Source organism: Lissotriton vulgaris, chromosome 5 (assembly GCF_964263255.1).
Source record: "Lissotriton vulgaris chromosome 5, aLisVul1.2, whole genome shotgun sequence".
Taxonomy (NCBI): Eukaryota; Metazoa; Chordata; class Amphibia; order Caudata; family Salamandridae; genus Lissotriton; species Lissotriton vulgaris.
This window is the reverse complement of record NC_141693.1, coordinates 1,791,550,004-1,791,577,582: the sequence shown is the minus strand read 5'-3', so window position 1 is coordinate 1,791,577,582 and position 27,579 is coordinate 1,791,550,004. Positions and strand designations below refer to the sequence as shown.

At 44.4% G+C, this 27,579-nt stretch overlaps 1 protein-coding gene across 1 annotated transcript in view; it reads right to left on the bottom strand.

The window, feature by feature from the left end:
• The window catches only part of LOC147717184 (inactive phospholipase C-like protein 2), a 590,450-nt gene that overhangs the window by 240,560 nt on the left and 322,311 nt on the right, over positions 1-27,579 (bottom strand). Inside the window, exon 3 of the mRNA XM_086924135.1 lies at positions 11,032-11,238. Coding sequence (XP_086780261.1) covers positions 11,032-11,238 — 207 coding nt within the window. The remainder of the gene's footprint in view (positions 1-11,031; positions 11,239-27,579) is intronic.

Sequence of the window (27,579 nt, the reverse complement as noted above, 5' to 3'; positions counted from 1 at the left end):
GGAGCGGAAGAGGTGGTCTTACAATGGTTCACCTCTTTTCTACAAAACCGCACCCAAAAAATAAAAATAAAAAACTTCCTATCCAGCCTAGTCCCTGTTAGCAGGGGTGTCCCTCAAGGATCAGTTCTCTCACCGCAGCTTTTCAACATCTATATGGAACCACTTACCATCATATTAAAAACAACAACATACCCTTCCACCTCTATGCTGACGATACCCAGGTCTATCTGAACAACACTCTGAGAAAAGTTGAGCACTGGTTATCACAAAACCACCTAAAACCAAACCAAGACAAGACAGAAATCCTCCTCATCTTCAACAAGGAGAAGAACCCCCAAATCACCGAATGGTTAAAAGCTATTGATGCTCTCAATCACAAACCCACCCCAGCCGATTCTGTAAAATTGCTGGGAATCACTCTGTCCCTAAGTTAGACATGAGTAAATACACCAAAAACACTGCAAAGAGCCCCTTCCTCAACCTCAAACTACTCAACAAAATAAAACCCTTCATCCCTCCCAATGACCTAAACAAGCCACTCAATCCCTGGTGCTGTCAAGACTGGACTACGGAAATGCAACCCTCACAGGATCAGCAAAATCTCACCTAGCCCCCCTCAGATCAACTTTGAACGCAGCAGCTAGAATGGTCACCGGAGTCAAGAAATATGAACACATCTCGCCTGCACTTAGAGAACTAAAATGGCTCCCAATCGAAATGCGTGCCAACTTCAAAACTCCCTGCCTCACACACAAAGCGCTACACACAGGGAATCCCGCCTACCTGGCCTCAAAACCCCAGAAAGCCGGTCAAGCAAGTAGCCTAAGGAGCACCAACACCCTACTCCTTATCCCCATGAAAACTCGTAAACAGAAAACCACATCTCGCTCCTTTGCAGGAAATGCGCCAAAAATCTGGAACTCCATTCCAATTCATATCAGGACCAATCCCTACTTCCTAATTTTCAAAAGGCAGCTCAAAGACCTCTTCCTCAATCGATCTCTCACGAATGGATAGCTAAAGCCTAACTAATCGAGACCTGCCCATGGCAACACTCAGACACTTTGACACTAAGACCTAACCTCATTAATCTCACCTAGAGCCACAGTGTTTTCTTCGACAGCATCGCTGTGAAACGTCACAAGACACTGGACACCCTACTATGCTAACATATCTTATGAAGGACAATGGGCTCTTTTACAAAGATACTCTGTGATGCGTCCTGACTCAATGTATATATTACTGTGTAAATTTAACTTACGTTTGATAATGCTGTAAAGCGCTCTGATACCCTCTGGTCTAGCTGGCGCTATATAAAACCTTTAAATAAATCCCACCTCCTTGATCAGTGACTTAATTCCATCGCTAGACTTGTTTAAGAACCTAGCAACTTTGTTTCAAAATAAATGTCTTGCTATTTGGAAGTCATCACTTCATAAAAATCTGAAGATTATCTTCTTGTTCAGCGGAACCTGTGCATCGATCAGTACTTGATTGATGGATACCTGTAAACCATTTGCTAAAGTTTCCTAGGAGGAAATTAAATGTAAAAGTTGTCCGTCAAGCTCGCTGTTTGATTCCGCTCCAGCTCTCTGGAAACAACCGTTTAGTATCTTCATCTTAAATGAACTTGTGTCCATTTTAATGATTCATTACCATCTGCTGTCTTCCCTGAAGATTGGTAATGGCAGTTGGGAAATCCTCTAAAAAAACATTGTTGAGTCCTTCAGACCCTAATAATTTTAGATCACTATTTCTGCTACCTTATCATTCAATATTAATGGAAAACTTCAGAGTTATGCTAAGCAGAACAATATTCACAGTTCTTTTCAGGCAGGGCATTCGGACCAGTAGAAGCATTGAATTGTTGGTTGCTTCATTCATCGACTGTCTGCGAAGGCAGGTGAACAAAGGTGAAATGGAAGCCCTGATTTAAATACTATTGACCATACTATTCTCTCCACTAGATATGGCAATGTGTGACAGTACCCGAAAATCTGTCCTATTACATGATTGGCGCACAACAAATGGTCATACATACACCCTGTAATTTGATACCTAAAGATCTCAATTGTAGTGTCCTGCAGGGATCCCTTCTTTATCCCCTCCTTGTTACCATTTATATGAGATCCTAATGCTTTCTTCAACCATACGGGTGTGAGATTTTACATGCATGCTAATGCCATGTAGTCGATCTTTGGGCTGCCTTGAACGCCCTAAACTACCTCAATATAGCATGTTGTCTAGCCTTCCTGCGCTGGTGGATGTCGATGAATTTTATGTAGCTAAGCCCTTCTACAACTGAACTGATAATCTCTCCAGCAGGAAAGGTTCAATGAGATTCTGGCTTGGCTGACCACCCTGGTTCTTGCACATCTCATTTCCAGTAGTTTGCTTGATTCTAACTGTAGATTGAAACAAAGGTAGCCAGTTCCAGTTATTTTCACTTTAAAACTCCAAACACATTTTTTCTTTTCTTGACAAGAAATGTAACATCACTGTGATAAATGCTGTAGCTCAGTCTCGTTTGCAATACAATGTATTTAGTTTTGCCAAAAAAACACAGCTTATCCAAAATACAGCCAGCAGGTTTATATATAATGAGGGAAGAAAGCAATATGTCTTGTCCTACTTACATTTACTCCGCAGGAAAATCTTCAAGTCAAGAGCTGTTGTATATGAGGCCATCACTCATCAAGACTTTACAGACTTTGTTACTCTTAGATTCCTGTGGCACAAACCCCTGTGTAATATGTGATCTACTGTGTGATTCCTTCTGGAGGTCCATAGAGTCAGAGCCATCTCCTTTGGTGGGCGCCCACTGTCAGTGTCAGCTGCTAGAGTATGGAACTCTCTGTCTCTTTCCTTATGACCTGAACAATCTCTCCTTGGTTTTAGGAAGATGTTGAAAACCTATCTGTTCAAAGACTGATTCACTGTGTGCCAAATGTTCCCGGCTATCAAGCATCTTGGATCTTCAGAGTGCATACAGTATATAAATAGGGGTAGACACCATTGCACTTGATGTTCTGACATAGCATCTTCCATGAGTAGGTCTTCTCATGAGCCTTTCCTATTAAGTACAACAAGGAGGTGAGGTCTGGACAGGGCTAATTGTAGAGGTTTTGTTGCCTTATGAATAAATGCGCACGAATACACCATCAATATCCCCTTTCCATATCGAGTGTGTGTAAAAACGTTTAAATTGTACTTTGAGAATGTAATTGGGTCCAAAAGAGCCAAGTTAACTACAACAACAACAGCAAAAGGACTTTGAAAGTCTTTAATCCTGGCTTCAGCGCGTAATAAAAACCCATGTAAAATATACTGTACAATGTATTGTTCAAGATAGATACTACAACCACCGTTCCAAATACATCATGCTCTATGTCATCTGGTTTCATTCACATTTCACAAAGCCTAATGCTCCAGGACAGAACTCTGGATCTTATTAAAAAAACACTAGTAGAGATGCACACAAAGTTGTGGGAAAGCACAAACTTATCCCATAGTAAGCTTGGCACAGGTGTAGGTTTCCAGGCATATTACTGACAATGCCATGCCACTTGTTTCCCCAGCCTCCGTTGCCCCTATGATAATGGTACATAGTGTATATCTCCACCCTGGAGAAATGCAGTGCAATGTGCAACTGCTAATCGTTCTTCTTTTATCTCCATGGGCGAAACATTGTCCATGTGGAGAAACCCCTTCTGTTACACCCCTTAGAAGTTTGGTGCTGGTCCGATCCACCCTGGAAGAGGCATTACTGAGGTCTCTTTTTGATCCTTACAGTCCTTGGCTCACCTTCTGCCGTCCAGCCGACAACTAAAGACTGAGACATGCACACTTACCAAACTACTGTAGATTAGGAACACTTTTGAGGTTTGATGTCCTATTCAGCCCAGAATGCCTCTGTGCACATGGATATTCAATAGGCTATCCGTCTCTTTGCGTCCTTGGCATATGTAAAATCTTCCCAGGGATTTCAAGAGAGTCAATGTTTGGTGTCTATGTTGCCAAATAGGAACAATGATTTCCTAGTCTCAGGGCCTTATTACGAACACAGCGGTCCTTTAGAAGGGCGTTGTCGCGGTGGTGGTACAACCACCCTATAGCGACTTTGGCGGTTGGACAGCCACAAGACTGCTGCAACCACTGGGGATCTGTGATCCCGCATCGGATGTGCAGTAGTTTGAGGCCGCAATATGCTGGCGGTGGCACAGTAGCCCTGCCAAGCATATTACGGGTTTCTTCACCGCCCCAAATTTCATGGCAGTGAGCCCGCTATGAAAAGTATGGTGGTGTGGAAAATAAGGGGGCCCTACAGGGGCCCCTGTTGCCTCAGGGCCTGAGGGAGCACCCAGGGGGCCACATGTTGTGGCCCCCTGTCAGTGTGCACCCCTGTTCCTGCACGGCATGAATGACACAGTCCATGCTGTGCAGGAACGTGCTTTGGCACATCCATTGCAGCGCCTTTCAAAGGCACAGATATGAGCCTTTTCAAAGGCACTGCCATGGGACCACCAAAGTACTGCCCGCCAGAACACGAATGAGCTATCAATTTGGCCGGCGGTGTGCAGATGAGTTTGGCAGTGTGGCAGTGGGGCGCTGGCGTGACAGCCTGCTTCATACCACAAACTCGTAATCAGGACCTTAGTTCGTTCCCTACACTTGACCAAAGGGCGAGATCCTAGACACATGATTTTCCTTGCATGTGCCTCAGTCGTCTCTCAAACTGGCCATCGGCTTGAAACAGGGCAAGCTCATGATGTAGGAATAGGACATCACATATACCTGTACTCATTTTAGTGAGACGTGGACAATAGCAAGCTTAGGGTGAACGCCAAGCAATCCTTGAAGCTCCTCTGAGTTTGTGTTGACGTCAGTTGTCTCCCCCCATGCTCTTCTGGCACAGCAGTAAGACATTTATTTAAATTATACATTGCATCGCTATGCATTAACACTCTTAGCAATAATGCATTTTGGAAGGTACATGGAAACTTCATCTCTCTTTACAAGCAATTATATCTCAGCAGACAGGACAATGGCCACTCCTCGTGCCCGCGGGTATACCTGTCATGCAATGATGCAACACAAATTATGTGTGTTAGCTGATATTGCAAAGCCATCAAGTTCTTGGCTGGGAAATTTTTAAAAATAAACCTGTGTGATATGGTACCAGAGATTCGTGATGGTGTGTTTTTCTAAGAGTATTCTAAAGCAGCCTCCACAATAAATTGCATCAGAGATATCGTCAGAAAGACATTTTGAAGTTATTTCTATCTCATCTGAATGCTGTCAAGGGCAAAGATACAGTCAATAAGGGATTCTGAGAGTGAAAGTGGGCTGTTACTTCTTTGTTATGGAGTGAATGTTTCCATCCTTCACCCATGGTATCTTCCAACCCAATAAACACTGCTGCTCAAAACACTGAAGAGCCTTAACCGCTTCCGTGCGTATGACAGCTCCACGCCGTCATGAGTCACAGGCGGTGTATGCTCATGACGGCGTGGAGCCGTTATGCAACTGCCGCTCCGCCCACGCGGCACTAATTCCCCGCCTGTGCATGTGAATAGTGAGTGGGCGGGGTCATGACAGCGCCACGCCGTCATTAGCACACGCCGTCCGTGACTCATGATTGCGTGGAGCCGTCATAAGTACGGGAGCGCCAAGCCCACCCCCTTGCCCTGCAGCGGAATTCGTGCCGCAGCAAAAAGGTTAGAGGTCATAAAGTTCACCTAAAACTGGATGCACAGGATCAATAGTAACCAATGAGCATCATAGTAACTTTGAGAGATGTGTCGCCAGATGAGAGACATGGCTCTACATCGAAGCAGCAGTGTTCGGCAGCAGCTGGAGCATCGATGCGAGTCCAAGCACTGGCTCAGCATAGTTGGTGTTTCCAGACGTTAACGACAGTGAGATAACAGACCAATCACTTTAGCTCCTGAACCAGCAAGAAAGGGCTCAGACAATGTGTACCCATGATTGACAGCATAGTGATGTAACCACATCAGCAATCTGTGTCTACAGGCCAAAGGTATGTGGGGGATACACACTGTTAACAATGGGAGACCCTTACAGATATTGATCAGCGGGGCATTCATATCGACCGGGTCTCACCCTTGAAACAATAGCAACCTAGGTCTTAAGTATAAAGATTCATTTTCTTTGGTTTGATCTATCAGTCTGAATGGTCAAAGCTGAGCTTCAGGGAAGGTATAAAAAATCACATACATTTACCTGACATACATCGAGAATCAAATGTCCAGCAATTGGAATACAGTAGATATGGAGCTTTTTTGACTACGTTTAAAGACTGCCTCTCCTCCCCCAATAGGAGATCCTCAAATCCAGGCAGAGAATATCAACCTATGGCTGGAGTCAGTCAGTGACTGTGTCGCCCCCCTCAAAACAAACAAGATTATGAGACCTCACGACGCTCAACTTTGGTTTTCGGATGATCTTAAATCAAAGAACTAGCACTTAGACAAGCAGAACGCCAATGGCGTTGCCACTACATTCCAGAAAAAAAGGTTTTCTTTTTAGCCATGATGACAGAATATAAAAATCTGATTACCCAAACAAAGGCTAGCTACTTCTCGCAAAAAATAATTGATGCATCTAACAAATCTAAAGAGATCTTCGCTATAGTTGACCAACTTTTCAAACCCGATAGAGTCACGCCTGGGCCGGTTCCCTTGCAGTTTTTATGTGACTCTCTGAATTCTTACTTTTTAGAGAAGATAGCCACCATCAAGGCTAGTATCTCTTTGGTGGCATGTGGCCCACCTGGTCTTAAAAATGATCTCTGTCCTCATCTTCTTGACAGAATCCCACCGATCTCGGAAGAAACCTTCCTGAACCTACTAAAAAGGGTCAGTTCTGGCTCTTCCCTGGATTGCTGTCCCCCGCATATTCTTCGAGAAGCATTTACTTTTTGTCCTGATCCTCCCCGGCTATTGTTAAATAATTCTCTTGAATTTGGCATTGTCCCGGACTTCTTAAAAAGAGCAGAGATTATCCCAATCTTGAAGAAGCCGGGCGCTGACCCTTCGGCTCTCAGTAACTATCGGCCCATTTCACTGTTGCCTTATCTGGGTAAAGTTTTAGAGGCCCATGCAACTAACTGTCTTAGCTCTGTTGTGGAACACTTCCAGGTTTTGGACACTCACCAGCCTGGTTTTAGACCTACACACTCAACCGAGTCTGTCATCCTCGCTGTTATGGATGTACTCAGGGGGAGGGCCGGATCTAGGCACTACCCAGGCCTTGATTCTGCTGGATCGATTGGCGGCTTTTGACACAGCGACAATGGTATTTTGATGAATGTATGACGTTACAACGCATACTTTTACAACGCATACCTTTAAAACGCATTTTTTACAACCCAACATCCATTACAACGCATTCCATTACAACGCATGCCATTACAACAAATTTTTAAAAACTACCTTTACAACGCATTCCATTACAACGCATATTACCTTTACAACGCATACCATTACAACGCATACCATTAAATTGCATGTATGCTAAGTATTGAATAGTGTAGGGGTAAAAATGACTATTCTAACTCCAGGGGGGTGCAACAGTAGGGTAAGTGTTGGATAGTGTAGGGGTTAAAATTACTATTCTAACTCCAGGGGGTGCAACAGTAGGGTAAGTGTTGGATATTGTAGGGGTTAAAATTACTATTGTAACTCCAGGGGGTGCAACAGTAGGGTAAGTGTTGGATAGTGTAAGGAAACTATGCGTTGTGATGAAATGCGTTGTAATGGTATGCGTTGTAATGACATGCGTTGTAGTGGTATGCGTTGTAGTGTCATGCGTTGTAATGGTTGCGTTGTAATGGCATGCGTTGTAATGGATGTTGCGTTGTAAAAGTTTTGTTGTAATGGTAGTGCATTGTAAAAGTTGCGTTGTAAAGGCTGTTTCCCATTTTGATCGACCGTGTCAGGAATGCTGGTTTCCAGGGGCTGGCCCTTAAGTGGCTTTCCTCCTTCTTGAGCAATTGGACACAAGCGGTACGCCTTGCCAATTTCTCTTCTAACAAAAGAGACATTACCTGTGGGGTTCCCCAGGGCTCCTCTCTTTCTCCACTTCTTTTCATTCTTTATCTCCTCCCCCCTCTAATTCACTCTTTGAGGGAAAGGAATGTTAGTATTTTTAACTATGCTGACGATCTTCAACTGGTGTTTAATGTTGATTCATCCCCATCACATGAGTCCAACGTCCCCATCACCTGAGTCCAACGTCCAAGATACGATGGTTTTTATAAGTGACTGGATGAATAACAACCAGCTGAAGTTGAATCCGGAGAAAACAGAGCTAATCCTCACAGGTGGGCTGTCTAACCCATGGCGCTCCAATTTTTGGCCCCCTAAACTTGGTAATCCCCTATGCCAGCTGTCTCTTCGAAGAGTCTGGGTATTATTATTAGCAATGATCTGTCTATGAAATCCCAAATCAGCTCAGTAGTTTCTGCTGGCTTCTTTCAATTGCGGAAAATAAAGAAGATCAACAGATTTCTGAGCATGGAAGCCATGGTCTTGGTCACTCTGGCTTTATTGATCTCCCGTCTGGAGTATGCCAACTCATTGAACCTGGGCATTCCAGCATACCAGCTTCGGCGTCTTCAGCTAGTTCAAAATCAGGCGGCCTGGCTGATTTTTCATCAGCCTAAATGGCATCAAGTCAGCCCACTAATGAAAAGCTTACATTGGCTCCCAGTGAGTAAGCATTTTTAAGAGGGGCTGTACTATTTTTAAAGCACTACATGGCAATGGTCCTGCTTTCATCTCGGCGTGTCTCCGCTGTTACACTCCCTCTCGTAACCTCAGATCTTCTCATCTCAACCTGCTGGAAATTCAATTAGCCAAACGGAAGAAATATGGTGGACTGGGCGCCATGAAACTGTTGGTGTACGCGCGCTTAATAAGTGCTATTAGCATAACATAACATAACATACCCATTGATGGCTCGTCAACATTGGATATTGTCTTCAAGTCTAGAAATTGCCCTACAAACACATTTACAATAAAACTGGTCTTTACAACATCCCAAAGGGAACAGCAAGTGCCTATGGCCATCCTACAATTCAACCCTGATGGACTAGAATGCCTACCGCGAGGGGGGTACTCCGCCTCCCCTGGGCCATACCGACGTAACAGGATGAATAGGGCCAATGGTGGACAACTAGTTTCAATTTTAGCAACCTGATCATTGTCCAGCTACTATACGGGGTCATGTGACCAACACATGTAGAGCATTATGTGTTATATGACCTGCACAAAAACCCAAAGTGGTGCAGGGTAACAAGTCCACAGCCACAAGACATACCTCAACAGGGATATGATCCAGTGATTGGTTGCATTTGTATGGGGCATATGCTGTGATGTTGAAAGGCCACCATCTATTCCTGGTTTCTTAAGTTGTGGTCAGGTATGTGGGCTTGCCTCACATTCCTCTCCTCGCCCGCAGTGCACCCTGGGATTCCACAGCAAACCAGGTGGGAGCGAGAAGCAGGAGACGGGGAGGGGCAATTTCCATAAAAAAGGAAGCTCATCCCGTTTACGAAAAGAAAGATTGGCACCAAAACACAGAGGTGGGCTGTGGAGGCCAAGCATTTTACTATTAACTTTGTTTTAAGGGAAAACATATCACCATTATATGTGCTATACCAATAATAAATACAATTTATCACATGAATGTACCTTTGGAAGGGCTAGAATTGTAGTGAACCTGCGATTTCTATCTGTAAACACACAAGTATTTGCAGCGGAAGAGAATGGTCCAATGGGCTACCCTATCAAGCGTATGAATTAAGTCAATTTACCATGTCTTTAGCAGTCATTACGGCTCGGCATGGACAAACGAACTGGTCTAGGTAAATTGTGAACTTCTTGACTTTTTAGAAACTTCCGGACTTGACCTTCACAATTGTGTGGCCTTTTACAAGAAAGTATACAACAGTTTGTGATGGGGTTGTAATTTACAAATATGTGAACAATTCGGTTGTAGGAAACCTTCTACCCAGTACTACAGCATTTTATGTCCAACCTGGGAAGGTGGATCTTATAGTAATGTAAATGTGGGTACCACCACTGCCCTATACCTTCCCAATTACAATGAAAACACAAAACCCACTGCATCATGTATGGTATCTCTGCTACCCCATTCTGCACTAAACAGCGATATTGCTGCTCCCGCTATTGTGCTCCATTTGTTACCCGCATTGTACCTTACTTAGCCCTGGCCCTATGACCTGAACCACATTCAGCAGTTGAGATGCCTCCATTCTTAATACCTCACCTGGCTTCTTCTTTCCTCTTCCACCCATTCCTCCCTCCCCTTGCTACGGGCATCCCTACTGGTCAGGCTAGAGACGCAAAGTAACTTACATCCTGTGTGTGGTATACCCCCTGGCTAATTTGGTTGTATTTAGCAGATAGTATTTTAGCTACACGCAGAAACCCAATGGGGATGTCACCCCTTTAGCATCTCCGCATCAATGTCTCCCTACAGGGAGGTTCAGGTACCAAGTATGACACTTCCTTACTGGTGTAGCTCTCAAGCATATAATCTGTCCCGTTGTGCAGAGCAATCTTAGTTTTGAGGCAGCGCTCAATACTACCACTGATCGCAAGCTGGCTCAGAGAAGCCATCTTGCTGGAAGACAGAGTTCCTCCATCGAAGATCCTATGATCTGCAACATCCCCACCAACATCACAATGACCCCAAGTCTATAGCATCTCAGACATGACTTAGCAGCCCACTCAATCAGAGAACACTACATCTCTACACAATAGGAAACATGTTAATATAGCATCATCAGTATGAGATTGTATCTCTGGTTTCCTACCATTGTTCAGCACCCCATCGCTCTCAAGCTAGGTTAGTGCAACATAAATGCCCATACATCCATACCTACATACAGACATACAAGCCAGCTCCACGCACCACTGATTAACACAACCACACAGATGCACCATCACAAGCAGCAGTGCCCTTCACTTGGGAACTTCTTACCGTGTCATAGGCGGTGAGGACCTTCTTGAGAAGTTCCGGGACAGGCCCATGCGCCTCCATGGCAGGGTACTGGTCACCCAGGTCCAGAGCGACGGTCACAGAGCTGTTGTCGCTGTTCAGCAGCCACGTGGAGACTGTCAGGATGCACTGCTTCATGTTGGCAGTAGGAGTCAGGCCGCACAGCTCCTTAAACGAAACTAAAGCATTCTGAGGAGAGAAAGAACAGAGGAACAGGATTTTATTCACTTAATTAAACAGAAATTCTAGAAATGTATCTAATGAAAATCTCCACAGGTGGCCCAGGGTATAAATGTATTAACCTAAATGTCTTTCATAAATAGGCCTTGAAAATGCACAACTATTTAAGAAAATCAGATAAGCTGAACATACTGCAAAGTTAAAAATGAATAGGAACGTGGATGTACGTGGTACCTGGATTAAGGCACTAGCATTAAAAAGATCCGCACTTGTTTTTAATTGTCAAAGTAAAAACAGCTCAAACAATGAAAGGAAAAAAATATTTCTGTGCTGGCTTTTAGTTCAAGAGGGACAGGGAAACTACTTTTCCCAGCATGCCTACTTATTGGTGCCAATAGAGAACTTCTGTGCTGGAAGAATTTACTAATTGAAGCCCCATGATTGTCCACTGGTATTGATGCCCTACACCTGAGACATTAGTTTACCTCTTACTGATTTTACTGATGTTGCATTTGTAAAAACGTTTGAAGAGGGAATGGAGAATGTCCCTGTTATAACAACAGCTTACTCTAATTTGGTCCTTTTTTAGGTCTCGGCGTCAACGCGCGGAAGCGCGTCTCCGCCGAGATCTTTTGTCAGCGACTATCATTCCCAGGAGACAGTCCTGGCCACGCGCATCCTTCCAGGCGATTTGTAACTGGAACGCGCGCTGTGGCCAGGCGCTGTCTCCTGGGAAGCGCAAGCACCACACACGCATGCGCATACACACACACACGCGCCCATGCACGCACGCACATACATACATACAGAGACACCACCCCTGACTCATACACACGCGCGCGCACACACACAAGTGCACCGAGGCCCCCCCTCCCCCTCCCCCGCCGTCACCGTCGCGCACATACATACACACACACACACACGAGCATACACACACACAAGTGCACCAATCGCGCTCCAGACCCCCCTCCCCCTCCCCCTCCTCCGCCGTCACCGTCGCGCACATACATACACACACACACACGAGCATACACACACACAAGTGCACCAATCGCGCTCCAGAACTTACCTTACCTCAGCACGCGGCGCCCAACCTCCTGCTGGCGCGACCCCGGGGCTCTACAACGCTCACAGGAGCCCCGGGCCGCGAGACGCTACGACTCCGCCTGCCTCCTCTTCCGGTGTGAACGTGGCCCCGCCCCCGTCACAGGCGACCGTGCCTGACTTCCGGGGCGGCCGCGAGTTCAATGAAATGCAATAAATACCATAAATGCAATTGTATTCAATAGCTGATTAATAGGTTTTCCAAGCCCTCACCTAACGGTGTTTAAACAGGATTTAAATTAATGCTTACAATTCTGCCCGGAGCATCCTGCTCCTGCTTCATTCTAAGAACAAAGTTACCATAACTCCTTGCTAAGCAAAGCTCAGCAGTTGTATGCACCCGTGTTTCATCTGCCAACATTTTACATGTTTAAATTATGAATGGTTGAGTATGCAATCATCCCCTTTTGCACAACACAAATACAACACAGGCAACGTTCCAGGGATTCGCTGTTAGTTCTCAAAATGGACACTGATGAAAGACGCTTTGTTTACATCACCCATTGATTGAACTCATGCAAGAAAATCGCTTGCCGTACTGCCAAATTCTGTCTCTCTCTCGTTGAACCCGCATCAACATTTTGGATTAAAGCATACAGTGAATTCCAACAGCCCTCAAGCCAACGTGCGATAGAATGTGAACGTTTATATTCAAACATATTCAGAAGGACGCGACCACAGAGTTAAAAACAAGCATTGGAAAAGCCAATAGGTCTCGTCTACATAAGGTATTGGGTTTGTCAATGCTTGGTGGTGGTGAGTGGTGAGTGCAGAGTGGTGAGTGCCGAGTGGTGAGTGCAGAGTGGTGAGTGCAGAGTGGTGAGGGCAGAGTGGTGAGTGCAGAGTGGTGAGTGCAGAGTGGTGAGTGCAGAGTGGTGAGGGCAGAGTGGTGGTGAGTGCAGAGTGGTGGTGAGTGCAGAGTGGTGGTGAGGGCAGAGTGGTGAGGGCAAAGTGGTGAGGGCAGAGTGGTGAGGGCAGAGTGGTGAGGGCAGAGTGGTGAGGGCAGAGTGGTGAGTGCAGAGTGGTGGTGAGTGCAGAGTGGTGGTGAGTGCAGAGTGGTGAGTGCAGAGTGGTGAGTGCAGAGTGGTGAGTGCAGAGTGGTGAGTGCAGAGTGGTGAGTGCAGAGTGGTGAGGGCAGAGTGGTGAGGACAGAGTGGTGAGGGCAGAGTGGTGAGGGCAGAGTGGTGAGTGCAGAGTGGTGGTGAGTGCAGAGTGGTGGTGAGTGCAGAGTGGTGGTGAGTGCAGAGTGGTGGTGAGTGCAGAGTGGTGAGTGCAGAGTGGTGAGTGCAGAGTGGTGAGTTCAGCGTGGTGAGTGCAGAGTGGTGAGTGCAGAGTGGTGAGTGGTGCAGAGTGGTGAGTGCAGAGTGGTGAGTGCAGAGTGGTGAGTGCAGAGTGGTGAGTGCAGAGTGGTGAGTGGTGCAGAGTGGTGAGTGATGCAGAGTGGTGAGTGCAGAGTGGTGAGGGCAGAGTGGTGAGTGGTGAGTGCAGAGTGGTGAGTGCAGAGTGGTGAGTGCAGAGTGGTGAGTGCAGAGTGGTGAGTGCAGAGTGGTGAGTGCAGAGTGGTGGTGAGTGCAGAGTGGTGGTGAGTGCAGAGTGGTGGTGAGTGCAGAGTGGTGGTGAGTGCAGAGTGGTGGTGAGTGCAGAGTGGTGGTGAGTGCAGAGTGGTGAGTGCAGAGTGGTGAGTGGTGAGCGCAGAATGGTGGTGAGTGCAGAGTGGTGGTGAGTGCAGAGTGGTGAGGGCAGAGTGGTGAGGGCAGAGTGGTGAGTGCAGAGTGGTGAGGGCAGAGTGGTGAGGGCAGAGTGGTGAGGGCAGAGTGGTGAGTGCAGAGTGGTGAGGGCAGAGTGGTAGTGAGTGCAGAGTGGTGGTGAGTGCAGAGTGGTGGTGAGTGCAGAGTGGTGAGTGCAGAGTGGTGGTGAGTGCAGAGTGGTGGTGAGTGCAGAGTGGTGGTGAGTGCAGAGTGGTGAGTGCAGAGTGGTGGTGAGTGCAGAGTGGTGGTGAGTGCAGAGTGGTGAGTGCAGAGTGGTGAGGGCAGAGTGGTGAGGGCAGAGTGGTGAGGGCAGAGTGGTGAGGGCAGAGTGGTGAGTGCAGAGTGGTGGTGAGTGCAGAGTGGTGGTGAGTGCAGAGTGGTGAGTGCAGAGTGGTGAGTGCAGAGTGGTGAGTGCAGAGTGGTGGTGAGTGCAGAGTGGTGGTGAGTGCAGAGTGGTGGTGAGTGCAGAGTGGTGAGTGGTGAGTGCAGAGTGGTGAGTGGTGAGTGCAGAGTGGTGAGTGGTGAGTGCAGAGTGGTGGTGAGTGCAGAGTGGTGGTGAGTGCAGAGTGGTGAGTGGTGAGTGCAGAGTGGTGAGTGGTGAGTGCAGAGTGGTGAGTGCAGAGTGGTGAGGGCAGAGTTTTATTTTTGATTTAAAGAAAAAAAATGTCATGAGCAATGCCAATAGCTCTACCTTTAATGATGCCGAGACCATTGCATTGCAAATTCTTGTTTATACTTTGGCTTTGAATATTTACGTTATTTCCTTTTAAACACCTGAGTTAAACACCTTGACTGGTTGGACTCCTCCAGTATACACCATCTGAATGTGAGGCTGTACATTTATATTTGTCTAACAGAGTTTTTTTTTTTGGGGAGGGGGGGAGCTTTACATAGCGTGAACATGACCCGAAGGCATCAGAGCACTTTACATGAGCACCAGTTGCATTACACAAGGACACACTCAGACTTGGTGAGATTGACTCTGTAGCTTTGGTTAAGGTTGACCATTTTCGTTTTGCTTAAAACTTTGGCGATGTTAAACAAAACGTTCTAAAAAAGTAAATCTGGTTTAGATTTGACATGTTATGTTGTGTAGATCCTATCCAAAGGGAATTTTTCTTATTTTAACACCCATAGGATTCTTTTTCTTGTTACAGAAAAAATAAATGAAATTGCTAGAACTTTACCTAGAAGGGTATCTTTGTTTTATTTGTTGTAAATTCATTCAGTAGCTTTTAGGATATTAGCAATCGAAAAGTGCGGAGGATGAGTTTTGAAAAGTTCCGTTATAGAGACACCTTGACTGTTAGTCTACAGACAATTCCCAATCCCATTTTGAAAACTGTTTATGGGAACACATTTTAAAAAAGCAACCCGTTGAACAGTGGAGCTTGTTCTCCCATCGTCTGTTTGCAGAATCACATTTGTTGACCGTAGCACATTTCTAGGCTGGCTGCAACAGAGACATTTCTGGTGTAGCCGTCTTTTCAGTATGCTGGGCATTGTCACCGCATCCTGAAAACAAAAAACTCCAAATGATGGGAACAACATGACCTAAAGCCTAGATGGGGAAACCCAAATACCCCCCCCACCCCACTTGCCTTTCTTTTAAAATAGAAAATATAATTCATAAGACAAGCTATGGTTTACAGGGCTGCTGTGCCAGTTATAGTTTGTGGAGCTAACTAGAGCTGGTCAATTTCAGTGTTTTTTCTGTTTTAATTCTAAACTCTAAACTATAATTCTACTTTAATGTGTTTAGTGAATTTCAGAGGTTTTGTAAACGTATGTTTATTTATTTAAGATGATTTTAACAATTTTAACTATATATTTATTGTAACTGTGCTATTATAAGTATATATATATGAAACACCGAATACATAAATTGATTCCTTAATTAGATCAACAAAATTATTCACTTTCAGAAACCATTTATGATAAAATATCACTTTATTAGGCATTGTGAGTAAGCCACTTCAGAGCAAAAATGTGCAACTTTGACTTTGACAGGTCTCTTTTTCGCCTGGCCCTGTGATTTGAAATATGCTGTGAGTTTCCAGGCACCAAGGCCTAGTTTAACATTGCTAAATGTAAAGTTAGACCTTTCCCTCCACAAACCGCATCCCATTCGAGGACTCGGTGAAAAAAACATGCATTGTCCATTGTATATCTGCCAGACGCTAAACACAAAAGAAAAGAATAATCAATGCTGACAAGCAACCCGTGATAAATGGTCTTTCATAGAAATGTTATTCTTAGCACAGGCTAGAACATGGGGGGCTGGCTGTCTAGAAGTAATACAAATCGATGGACCAGATAAAATAGAGGTAAGGCCCATGGAAGAAAATGTTGTGTACCTTTGTTACAAAGAGGCATTCACACGTTAGCTGTTGAAGGGATGTTTTACTGGAAAAGCTAAATTAATAAACCAATGATTTTGGTAGCCCTATCAATTTGTTACTTTATGCCAATAAATCACCTTTATTGTTTGTTTGGTAAACATATATACCGGGTTTCAAATTGCTGAAGTAATCCCCATGTTTGGTCATCCTCAATGCAAGTAAAACAAGCATTTGCAATGCAATAGGTCTCGTATTTGTCCGAGTTTTTGTCGTGGTAAATGGCAGTGGCTTTATCTGCATATGAATTCAGTAGCCTCATATGTTTCAACAAATAAACTGAAATACTATGGTAAAATATAAGTCACGGAAATAGGTCTAACCAGGCGCGGCCAGCACAGGTAACAGTGGTTGGGGGGGCAGTTGGGGGGGGGGGGGGAGTGGGCAGAAGAGAGATAGGGAATGTAAAATAAAAATAAATAAAACCACTTACCTTGCGCAAGGTAAGTGGTTTTATTCATTTATTTATTTTACCTTCCCTATCCCGTCGCCTGTCCATTCCCCCACCCACCCTCCCGGCCTCCACCCCACGCTTCACTGGTGTTACCTGTGTCGGCCACGCCTGGGTCTAGCATAACATAAACATGCAGTGATTGTGACTCTCAGGAATTAATGTGTTCACAGCGCACTTCTCAATGTGTACATGTAGCATGTAGTTATTATTTCCATCATTATCCAGTGGCGGCTCCTCCGCTAAGGCTAAGGCAGAGGAGTGTCGCACCACTGCTTCAGCTGCAAGAGAAATACAAAAAATTAAATGATAATAACATTCATTATTATTATTTTGTTTTTTGTATTCAGCTTGCAGCTGAAGCCAGGCGGGCGAGGCTGAGCTCTCCACGTCACAGGGGGAGGAGCAGTGGCGGCACCTAAAGTGCACATGATGCTTTGGCCGGCCGTCTATGGGCGGTCAAAGCATCAAGCGCACTCTGCATGTTGTTCACGCCGGCTACATTACAGCCTGGTTTGAGAACATGCACAGCCTGCCAGCCCCTGTCCGAGCACCGAATCATGGCACTCAGACCAATCAAAACGCTGCTAAGGCAGTGTTGTGATTGGTCAGGGGATTCTGGGAGGCCGTGTGCTTCCTGCCAGGAGGACAGAGAAAGAAGAGGCGGGGTACGGCAGTAAAGAGGTAAGTGCTTTTTTATTTTTTTTATTATTGCCCCCCAATTGTTTCACATCCACCACCCCTGGTCAGTAGCAGCCGCTACTGTCATTATCATATGCACTCGAGAGAATTAATTCACATTATCGACCTTGTCAGTAGAGATGGGCACACAATCATTGCAGCTGGTGTATTTAGCCTCTCAACACACGTTCTTTCTTCGGCTCTTTTTTGTTGCTCTGACCGATAATGAGTTTTGTCATACACAGGCCCGACAATGTCACAGACCATCGAGATGAAAATATAACAATGAAAATACAAACTGTATGTGATTTTCTCCTAATTGCATCAGAGATTGGCATCACAAGCACATTGAACAGAGAAGCTCAATAAAGAAACATGAAATCGAACATTCATGGCTAGTAAAACAAAATGCTTTCTGAAGCCTACTCGTGAGTAAACATGGTGCATGGGGAACGTTTCTAGATCCTTCGTTAGTGGGGGAAGACAACTGACTTCAATGTATTTGGGAAAGGCCGGTGGGATAAGAGCTGATGACTCCGTACAGGGAATAGTCCGCTGTAATAGATACGATTACCTTTATATAGCGCTTACTGCCCATGACGAACTGCGTGATTGATTCTCGCACAGTATCGATTAGCATGTTGCATGACCCGCCTCTTTCTAACAGACCTTTTTCTACCACCTGCAGCTATAACTGTTGCTTCTGGAAGTGCTCCATTCACAAAGGTGCTGTCCCAGCAGTACTGTGGGCCCAGGACAATGGCTGTACAAAAGGGGGTGGTGATGGACGGAGCATTTGAATCAATCAAACACTCACACCCAGTCGAAAGATCTGGGTTTAATCCATCACCGTTCTTTAGCCCACTCTGCCACCCCAGTTCAGACATGGCTATATGCAAATCAGTCTGACCCTGTGCCTCATGGGAACAGTCCAGCCCGAACTGCCAAGCCATGTCTTCCCTGGACCGGAAACAAGCTTCCGAGGAACGGTTTCTGGCATTCCAGCCGTCTTCAGCCCGGCTTGCTTGAATCCAGTGGCAAAGTGAGCAAGGGACTCACGTCTAAGTATACCCTGCCCAGGACAATGGACGCCCAAAGGCAGACAGTTAAGTGCCATTTACCGTTAAGCACTGCGAATTGACTCTTCCTGGTCTAAACAAGTACGAGTGGAGCATAGAAAATCGTGGGCCACACCGCTATACTTACTACACGGTCCCAGCACTTGCGGGATGAATGCAGCGGAGGCGCCATGCGAGTGGAGAGCAGCTGCCTATTGCTGCACTGAGGGGTCCCGGTGACTTGGTCACGACTGGCCTCACTGAAACTTGAGTCAGCTGCTGGTGGGCGTCGAAATCCATACCTCCCGGCCAGGCCTTTAAGTGGGATGAAACAACTGGAGGGTCTCTCAAGGGGGCGTGGTCGATGTAATTAAGGGCGTGGTTTGAAAACATGTAAGCTAAAAGTTTGTGCTTAGGGGGGCGTGGCTTGGACGCTGGCCAAGATGGCGGCGTAATCCCGGAGCTCCGGCGTCATTCCTCGACATCAACACATTTGGGGCAGTTTACCTGTGTCTGCAGCTGAAATCAAACGAGTCCCGCAACTGGAACATGAGGAGAGCCTAGCGCCCTCATTGTTTCCCGGTTTCGCGACTTTACTCGGCGGCTGCGAGGGAGTCCCGTTTTCGCAGCTGTGGCCGCCACTTTGTGCGCCGGCCGCGATTCTCGGAGGCGGCCGGCTTATATGCCTCTGAACTTGTTTGCCTCATCTTCCTTCAACGGATGGCACTTCCTGCACGGTCTATCAATGGTGAGCCCCTTTCAGCTGGGAATTGATTTCTAAGGCGCTCTATATCTCGCGCACTTCCCGTTATGATTTCTGGCGCCATTTTGTGACTGCGGCAATTCACCTCATCGCCCTCCTGCTTCATTGCTTCACTGCCTCACTGTTTTGCCTTTCTACGTCATAGCTTTGACTTAGTTTGACTTCAGCTCATGCAAAACTCCTTTGTATCTGACTTCACCCTCTCGCTTGTCATGCATTGGAGTACTGCGTCAGGAGGTTCTCCTTCACGAGTTGCCTCAGGGAATTAAGCGATGCTCCTTCCACTTTTTCATATGGCTTTTCTCATTCTTATTTCCTGCTTGGAGGACTGTCATTGTTCTTTTTAAGAACTCCTGCGATGCTGAATGTGGCTATATTTATTCCAGCGGCTTTCCTCTCCTTGTGTATGGTCATTATCAATTTACTGTACCTTACCTTATGGTCCGTTTGAGTTGCTCTATCACTCTGACATGATCTTCTGCCTGGCCTAATACCTGCTATTGAACTGTGGTTTACTCCCTCCTCTAGCCATGGCTTCGTGCTGACTCTTTATATTACTGCTCTTTATGTACTTTTCCCTGTCAGGAAGACTCCATACTCAATATTGACTTTTTGCCTTCACCTTCACTATTCTGGCTGCCTTACATGGGGAAGCTTCGCACTTTGAAACTCACCAATTTACCGAAGTTACCCGTTGGTTCTGACTCCGATTCACCTACCCAGGAAATGGAAGAGGGTAAATCTTCGAAGTCGGACTCTGCCCATGGGGCTATCCTTAAGGCTCAAAATGGAGGGAAGGTGCAATCTTCTTTGACCTCATCCAAACGTCTGAAGAAAGACCCGCCATCCCCTGGGAGCAACGCTTCATCCTCTATAGATCTTATCCTGGAAGAATTGCGGGCCTTCAAGCCTTTTATGGAAGCAACCACAAAAAATATGCAGGCCATGCAGGAGCAATGGTCATCTCTGGATTCACGTGTCACGATTTTGGAGCAATCCTCGGACTCTTTTCATTCTGCTTCCTCCCGCATTCCTTCAATAGAAGCTGAGATTCTTCTGCTAAGACGTCAAACAGAGGATTCGGAAAATAGAAATCGAAGGAACAACCTACGCTTATATGGTCTTCCGGAACTTACAGAAGGGTCCAATCCTACCATCTTCTTCCAATCTTTCCTTGCAAAGATTCTAGACACTCCGGCCTTATCTTCCATTAACATCCAGCTAGCCCATTGTCTCGGTCCTAAGGTTGCTTCCAGGCCTAGGGGTGTGATTATGCTGTTTTTGCAGTATACGGATCTCTTGCAGGTCCTTTCAGCCGCCAAGCTCAAAAAACAGATTATCTGGGAAGGTCATCGCCTTTATCTCTCCCAGGATGTCTCCAAGGCCACAGCAGATCGGAGGAAAACATTTTTGGACTTACGGCTGCAGTTAAGAGCCCTTGGTGCCAGGTATGGTCTCTTACATCCATGTCTTTTCAAGGTCACCTATAAAGACAGAACAACCACGTATGAAGATCCTGCGGCCTTGCAAGCTTTCCTTCGTCAGCAGAGTCCAGATGTTATGGATAACTCCAAGCCTGGATGAGTGACTTTGCTGTTCATTGCTTTATTGATTTCACTACATTGCAGTTCTGTTTTCTTCATTGCCGTTGCATGATATGTTTTCCTTACCGTTTCTGTTCGAATGATTGTCTTTTGTTATAAATCCTTGTATTTTCCCTAATGTTTTCTCTCATTTCTTCATATATGTCCCTTCTCATCTTTATCCTGATGTCTCCTATTGTCTTCTTACCTTACCCATTGGATTTATGGTAATAGAGGCTTGATGCCGGCTCTGGTTGTTGTTGTCGTCGTCTCCCGCCACCACCATCCCCATCCTTGTTCTGGATTTTCCGTTTCGTAAGTATGTCTTTCAGTCGTTCGTTTTGGACTTGTACTGTCTTTTTGTATATTTTTGTCTCTGTCCTCTCTCTCTCCCTCTCACCCTTGAACTTGCATTTCTCATGGTTTCTCCCTTTCTCTTATTTCTTCCCTTTTTGGATTCAGTCTTACCTTTGTACTAGTTTTTTCCTCTTTTTCCTTCCTTCCTTTCTCATCTTCTCTTTATCTCCTTCTTTGTTCTTTTTTCCTATTCATTTTTCTTATTCTCTCTCCATTGTATTTCTTATGCATTACTGAGCATGTTACACTCAGCTGTTTTTCTAAATTGCTTCGTTCCCTGTAACCACATGGAACGTCAAGGGATTAAACAATCCCATTAAACGACAGAGGGTTCTCTCACATTTAGCAAGACTAAAAACTGATGTTGCCCTCCTTCAAGAGACGGAGGCTTTGAAACTTAAACGTTCTTGGGTGGGTCATGTTCTATGTTCTCCTACGACGTCTAGGAAAAATGGTGTTGTACTTTTGTTACATAAAAAGTTAAATGTTTCCTCGATTACCCATGAATGTGATGCTGATGGTCGTTGGCTCATTGTTAACTTACTCATCGATAACATCCCACTCACCTTTTTTAATGTGAATGCTCCTACTGGGATCGATAGATCCTTTTGGCCTGCTATCTCTTCCAAGTTGTCTTCCCTTTCTGGAGATTACATACTTCTCGGTGGAGACTGTAATCAGATTGTTGATCCCTTCCTTGACCGCCACTCGAAAGTCACTTTTGTTCCCTCTAGAATGCACACACAGTTTGTAAACTCCTTTCAAAACAATACCTTAGTAGATATTTGGAGACTATGCATTCCTGATTTTAGAGAATATAGTTTTTCTTCCCTCCTCATCAATCCCAATCCCGCATTGACCATATATTTCTCAGTAAATCCTTGTCCCAACATGCTATTCGTTCTGAAATTGGCTCCATTTTACTTTCCGATCATGCCCCAGTGTTTGTAGACCTTGACCTTCTCCCATTCTCTCCTCACTTTGGCAGATGGCGGTTTAATAATGCTTTACCTTTGGAACCCTCCTTTTATTCCGAATTCACTGCCTTTGCCAAGGAATTTTTTCTTTTAAATCAAACCCCTGACTCCCCTTTTGTTATGGTTTGGGATTCATTCAAAGCAGCCTCTAGGGGTTTTATTATTAACTTTGTATCTCGGCGGAAGAAACTTCGAGAGGCCAAATCGGAGAAAATTTTGGCTGACATTAAAGCTCTTGAACTTGCTTATTATGCTTCTAAATCTGATTCTTCCCATAAAGCTCTTATTGAAGCAAAAATCTCTTTTAACAAATTCACTGCAGACGCTGCTTCTAATCTTCTGCTAAAATGTAACTCTAGATACTATGGGGGTAAGAATAAAATGGGGAAGCTTTTGGCCAATTACTTAAAGATTCGTAAAGAACGCACAAAAATTCAATCTATCAAAACTTCTTCTGGTGAATCTACATTTAAAGATAAAGAAATTCTCACAGAATTTGCCAAATGTTTTGATACTCTTTATACCCCAGAACAGGTTCCAACGCCTGACGATCTCCTTTCTTACTTTCAATCTCTTCCACCTCCCTCAGTTTCACATGTTGACTTTCACGCTTTGGAACAGGACATTTCGCTTTCTGAAATCTCTCATGCTGTATCTAAACTTCGTCATGGTAAATCTCCAGGCCCTGATGGGTTTACTATTACATTTTATAGCCACTTTGCTTCTCTCCTTCTTCCTAAACTCTTACTCTTATTTCAATCTTTCTCTGATGCCGGTTCATCTAGCGGTTCTTTTCAACAAGCCTTAATTTGCTTAATTCCAAAAGAAGATAAAGATCACTCCTTGTGCAAAAATTATAGACCAATATCTTTAGTTAACACTGATTACAAAATTCTAGCGAAGATATTAGCACTTCGCATGGATCCCCTTTTACCAGATATAATTGGCCCAGAACAATCTGGTTTTGTCAAGGGGCGTCTCTCCTATGATAAATCCCGGGTTTTTCTTAACATTCTTAGCAAATCTTCTTCCTTGACTCTTCCTTTTGCAGCTATTTCCCTAGACGCGGAGAAGGCTTTTGATAGGATTGGGTGGGACTTCATGTTTCAGGCTTTGCGTTGGATTGGTATCCTTCCTAAATTAATTTCTATTATTTCTTTACTTTACTCTGACCCTCAAGCCTCTATTTTTGTTAATGGGATATCCTCGGATTATTTTTCTTTACACAGAGGGGTTCGACAAGGTTGCCCTTTATCACCCTTACTTTTTGTTTTAGCTTTAGAACCTTTCCTTACTAAAATTCGTTTAGATGACACTATCTCTGGTTTTCACTTTGGTTCCCAACAAGTCAAACTCTCGGTTTATGCCGACAATATTCTTTTTTATTGCTACGACCCTATCACCTCTATTCCCTCTTTTCTTAAACAGGTCTCTTCCTTCTCTGCAGTTTCCGGATATCGCTTAAACGCCGACAAGTGTGAAATTTTACCTTTGAATCCTCTTTGTCAGAAGCATCTCTTTTCTTGTACAGGTTTTTCATGGCAACCATCTAAAATCAAATATCTAGGGGTTTGGTTTGCTCCTTTATTATCTGATACTCTTAAATTAAACTTAGATTATATTTACAAGAAAATGGACACGGCTATCACTCGTTGGCAACCACTCTTTTTGTTCTGGTGGGGTCGACTCAACTCTATAAAGATGATGCTATCTCCCTTGCTTCTCTATACTCTTTCCATGCTTCCTTTACACATTCCTCTTTCTTTCTTTAAGAAAATTTACTCTTTATTACTAAAAATTCCTATGGAGTGGTAAACGTCCTCGAATAGCTCTTGCTTCTTTGCGGAAAGACAAAGCTCAATCTGGAGTGCGTTTTCCTGATTTCAAACAATATCACCGTGTTTTTTCCATGAAGCAATCGACTCGCTGGTTTTCATCTACTCTGCCTCACTATCCCCCTGTCTGGCTAAGCATGGAATCCTCTTTCATCTCTCCTTTAACCTTCCGTGAATTTTTGTCCTTTATGTCCTCTTTAACTCGTCTTCGCTTGCCTATTCTTTCACATTCTCGAAATCTTCTTTCTCCTTACTTAACTTCATCCTATCCATCCCTCCTCTCCACTCACGAACAACCTATTTGGAATAACTCTCATCTCAAAATCCGTAATCTTACTATTTATTGGAAAACTTGGCACTCTCGAGGAATATGTTGGATCTCTCAATTACTCTCTCAAGATACGCCTCTCTCCTTCCAGGATCTTCAATCTATTTTCTCTTTACCTGCTTCTGCCCGATTGCAATATAATTCCCTTTACCCTGTCCTGCTCTCCTGTCTCCAATCTCTTTCATCCTCCAACGATATTTCTTTAGATCGCAGACCCACTTCCCTTTTACTGGAGTCTTCTCCTTCTGCATCTGCTTTATATAACTCTTTTCGTTTTATTACTGATAGGTTAAAATCTTGCATTGAACTTGCATGGGAGCTGGATTTTTCTCAGAATTGGCCTGTACTTTTTTGGGATAAAATTTGGACTAAACTTCATAAGACCTCTAGAGCTGCTAACACTACCCAAACATAATTTTTCATTTATCACAGAACTTTATTTACTCCACTTGCTTTGTCCCATTTTTCACCAGACACTCCTTCTACCTGTTGGTCTTGTCCCTGCCCTCCTGCTGATCTTAAACATATGTTGTTTGAATGCCCGCCTACTTCCCAGCTCTGGCAGTTGGTTTGGCGGCAAATTCAAAAGATTTTCCACTTTCAGGTTCCCTTTTCACCCTCACTAGTTTTTCTTGGCCCCCTCTCTTCAGACCTCCCTCATTCTCCCAATCACTACCCTTTACTTGACCTTTTCATTGCTGTCGCCTTTCATATTGTCACTTCTAATTGGAAACAGGCCGCAAATATTTCTTATCAGTCCTGGTGGAATGCAGTCTGTTTCAATCATCGTTTAGACACCAATTATGTATCCCCCATTTCCCTAGCTATCAAACGTGACCTGATTTGGCTTCCTTTGGTAACATACCTCTCTTCCTCTACCCCTGTTCATCCCTCTCCTGAACCTGAAACAGTCGAAGTTCGCAAACCCCCTGAGTTGCTCATTACTTGTTTTATCTTTTTACTTGATTACCTATAATTATTAAGTCTTAATATACTATGTTTTACTTATGGTATTTGTTCTCTTATGCTGTGTTCATAATTTTTCAAGCGTGTAATGCTTACTTCTTATAAAATTATTATTATTATTACATTGTTTATTTCTTTCATCCGCTTATTGTAACTCTTCTTCCTCATCCTCCTTCCCTCCTTCCCTCCTTTTCTTTTCCTCAATAAATCGAACTTAAAAAAAAAAAAAAGTTTGTGCTTAGCATAGTGTGCCAACGGACTGGTATTTTGTTGTTTCTGTCATTGCATCCAGATATATGATACAACAAGTAACATCATACTTACAACAAGTCAGGACTACAGGCTTTGTCAATGGTTGTTAGTTGCATAAGATAAATAAGCAGCAACTGTGGATTGTATATAATGTTGAAAAAGCTTCCACTTAAAGCCCTGGTGACACCACAGCAATGTTGCTGCTCCTTAGATCCGAAAAGAGAAGAGAAATCCAGAGAGAACATGACTCTCTTTAAAGGATTTCCCTTCCCCTATAACGTTGGAAAAAACAGAACTTCTGTGCCCGGCACAAAACAGAGTCTGTTATAGATCCGTTTCGGGGCCTCCTTAAAAAAACTGCTGGTGCTCAGAATAAATGAATGAATGAATGAATGAAATAAAACTTATAACGCGCAACTTTGCCCGGAAGCATCAAGGAGACTCGGCCCACTTAAAGCCCTGCTCCCGGATGAGCTTGCAATGCAATCGTTCTTGCATTTGCTTGAGTTAGAGTAGGCAGTAGTTAGATGGACCGTTCAGTGTAATAGGTGTTGCATGTTTTTAATAAAAAGCTTTTTACTTATGCAACAGTCAGGACGGCACAGCGGGCTCCTCAGCTGAAAAAGCACTGCCTTGAGTCGGAAGAAGCAGCGACCTCGGAGGGGTGGTGGTGGAGGGCATGCATGCTGTGGTAGGGAGGAGGTGGTGTGGGGAACGGCATATGGAGATTAAAAGATTAAGTGACGGGCCAAGCTGAAAAATGAAGTGGCCACAAAGGTTTCATGGCAGGAACAGGAGCAGAGGCAGGGCAAGTACTGAAATAGTGCTGTTGAAGTTTGGGAAACAACATGAAGCGAATTAGCACATGTAATAGGGGCAGTCCTCATGGCAGGATAGAAAAGCCCAAAATGAGGGACTGGTAAGCCCATCCACCAATGAAAAGTGAGCATTTACAAAGGACAATAGGAGAAGCCAATTGAAAAGTCTAGGAACAACATGCCTTGCAGAGAAGCGCATGCACTGCCCAGGCTCGACCTAAAAACATATTTCATCACAGCAGTATGTGCCCAATTGTTGATGAAAACATTTAAATGGGCCATCCGGAGAATGATGTCACAATTGATCCACAAACTCCAGCTGATGTCATCACACAAATCAACATTGTGGAACATCTGCTTTTGGTACTTGTTAGAGATGCAGGATGAGGCAAACACAGCTGTTTAATCTTTATTTTGGATAGCCCCTTTAAGAAGTAGAAACAAAGAAAATTCATGTTTTCTTCTATTTTGTACGTCTTCTACATCAAGTTGTAAAATTCCACGCTATGGGAAATTAATTTTACTTTGCCAGTTATATATCTTGAAATTAAAGATTATTTTTCTTCCGACATTAAATATTATTTCTGTCATACACATAACTTGGAAATGTAAGACTCCTTCAGCTTCCCAAACACAAAATCTGAAACACAACGTTCCCTCCAATTCTATTTCCTTTTAAAAGGGATGGATATTGAGAACCTCAACACGCAGAGCACTTTTAATTGTTAGAAGATGTTTTAAATTAAGCACTTAAAGTACGTGGAGGGTACTAGAAGGCGGTAAAATCTTCCTATTTATCGCCAGTATATATTCTGTGGTGTTGGAACAAGCACATGTTTTCCCTCTCTTACCTTGTCTGAACCAGGAGGTTGGTGAGTTCTGTTTTTTTTTTTGCCAGGCCATCTGAGGAACTGGACAAAACCTCTGTGAGGGCTCACAGCAAGGCGGTCACCCATGTTCAAGATTCACTGGAGGTCAGGGGAGGAGTTCTGGCCCAAGTCCCAGGTTTGCTAATGTCCTAAATGATTTC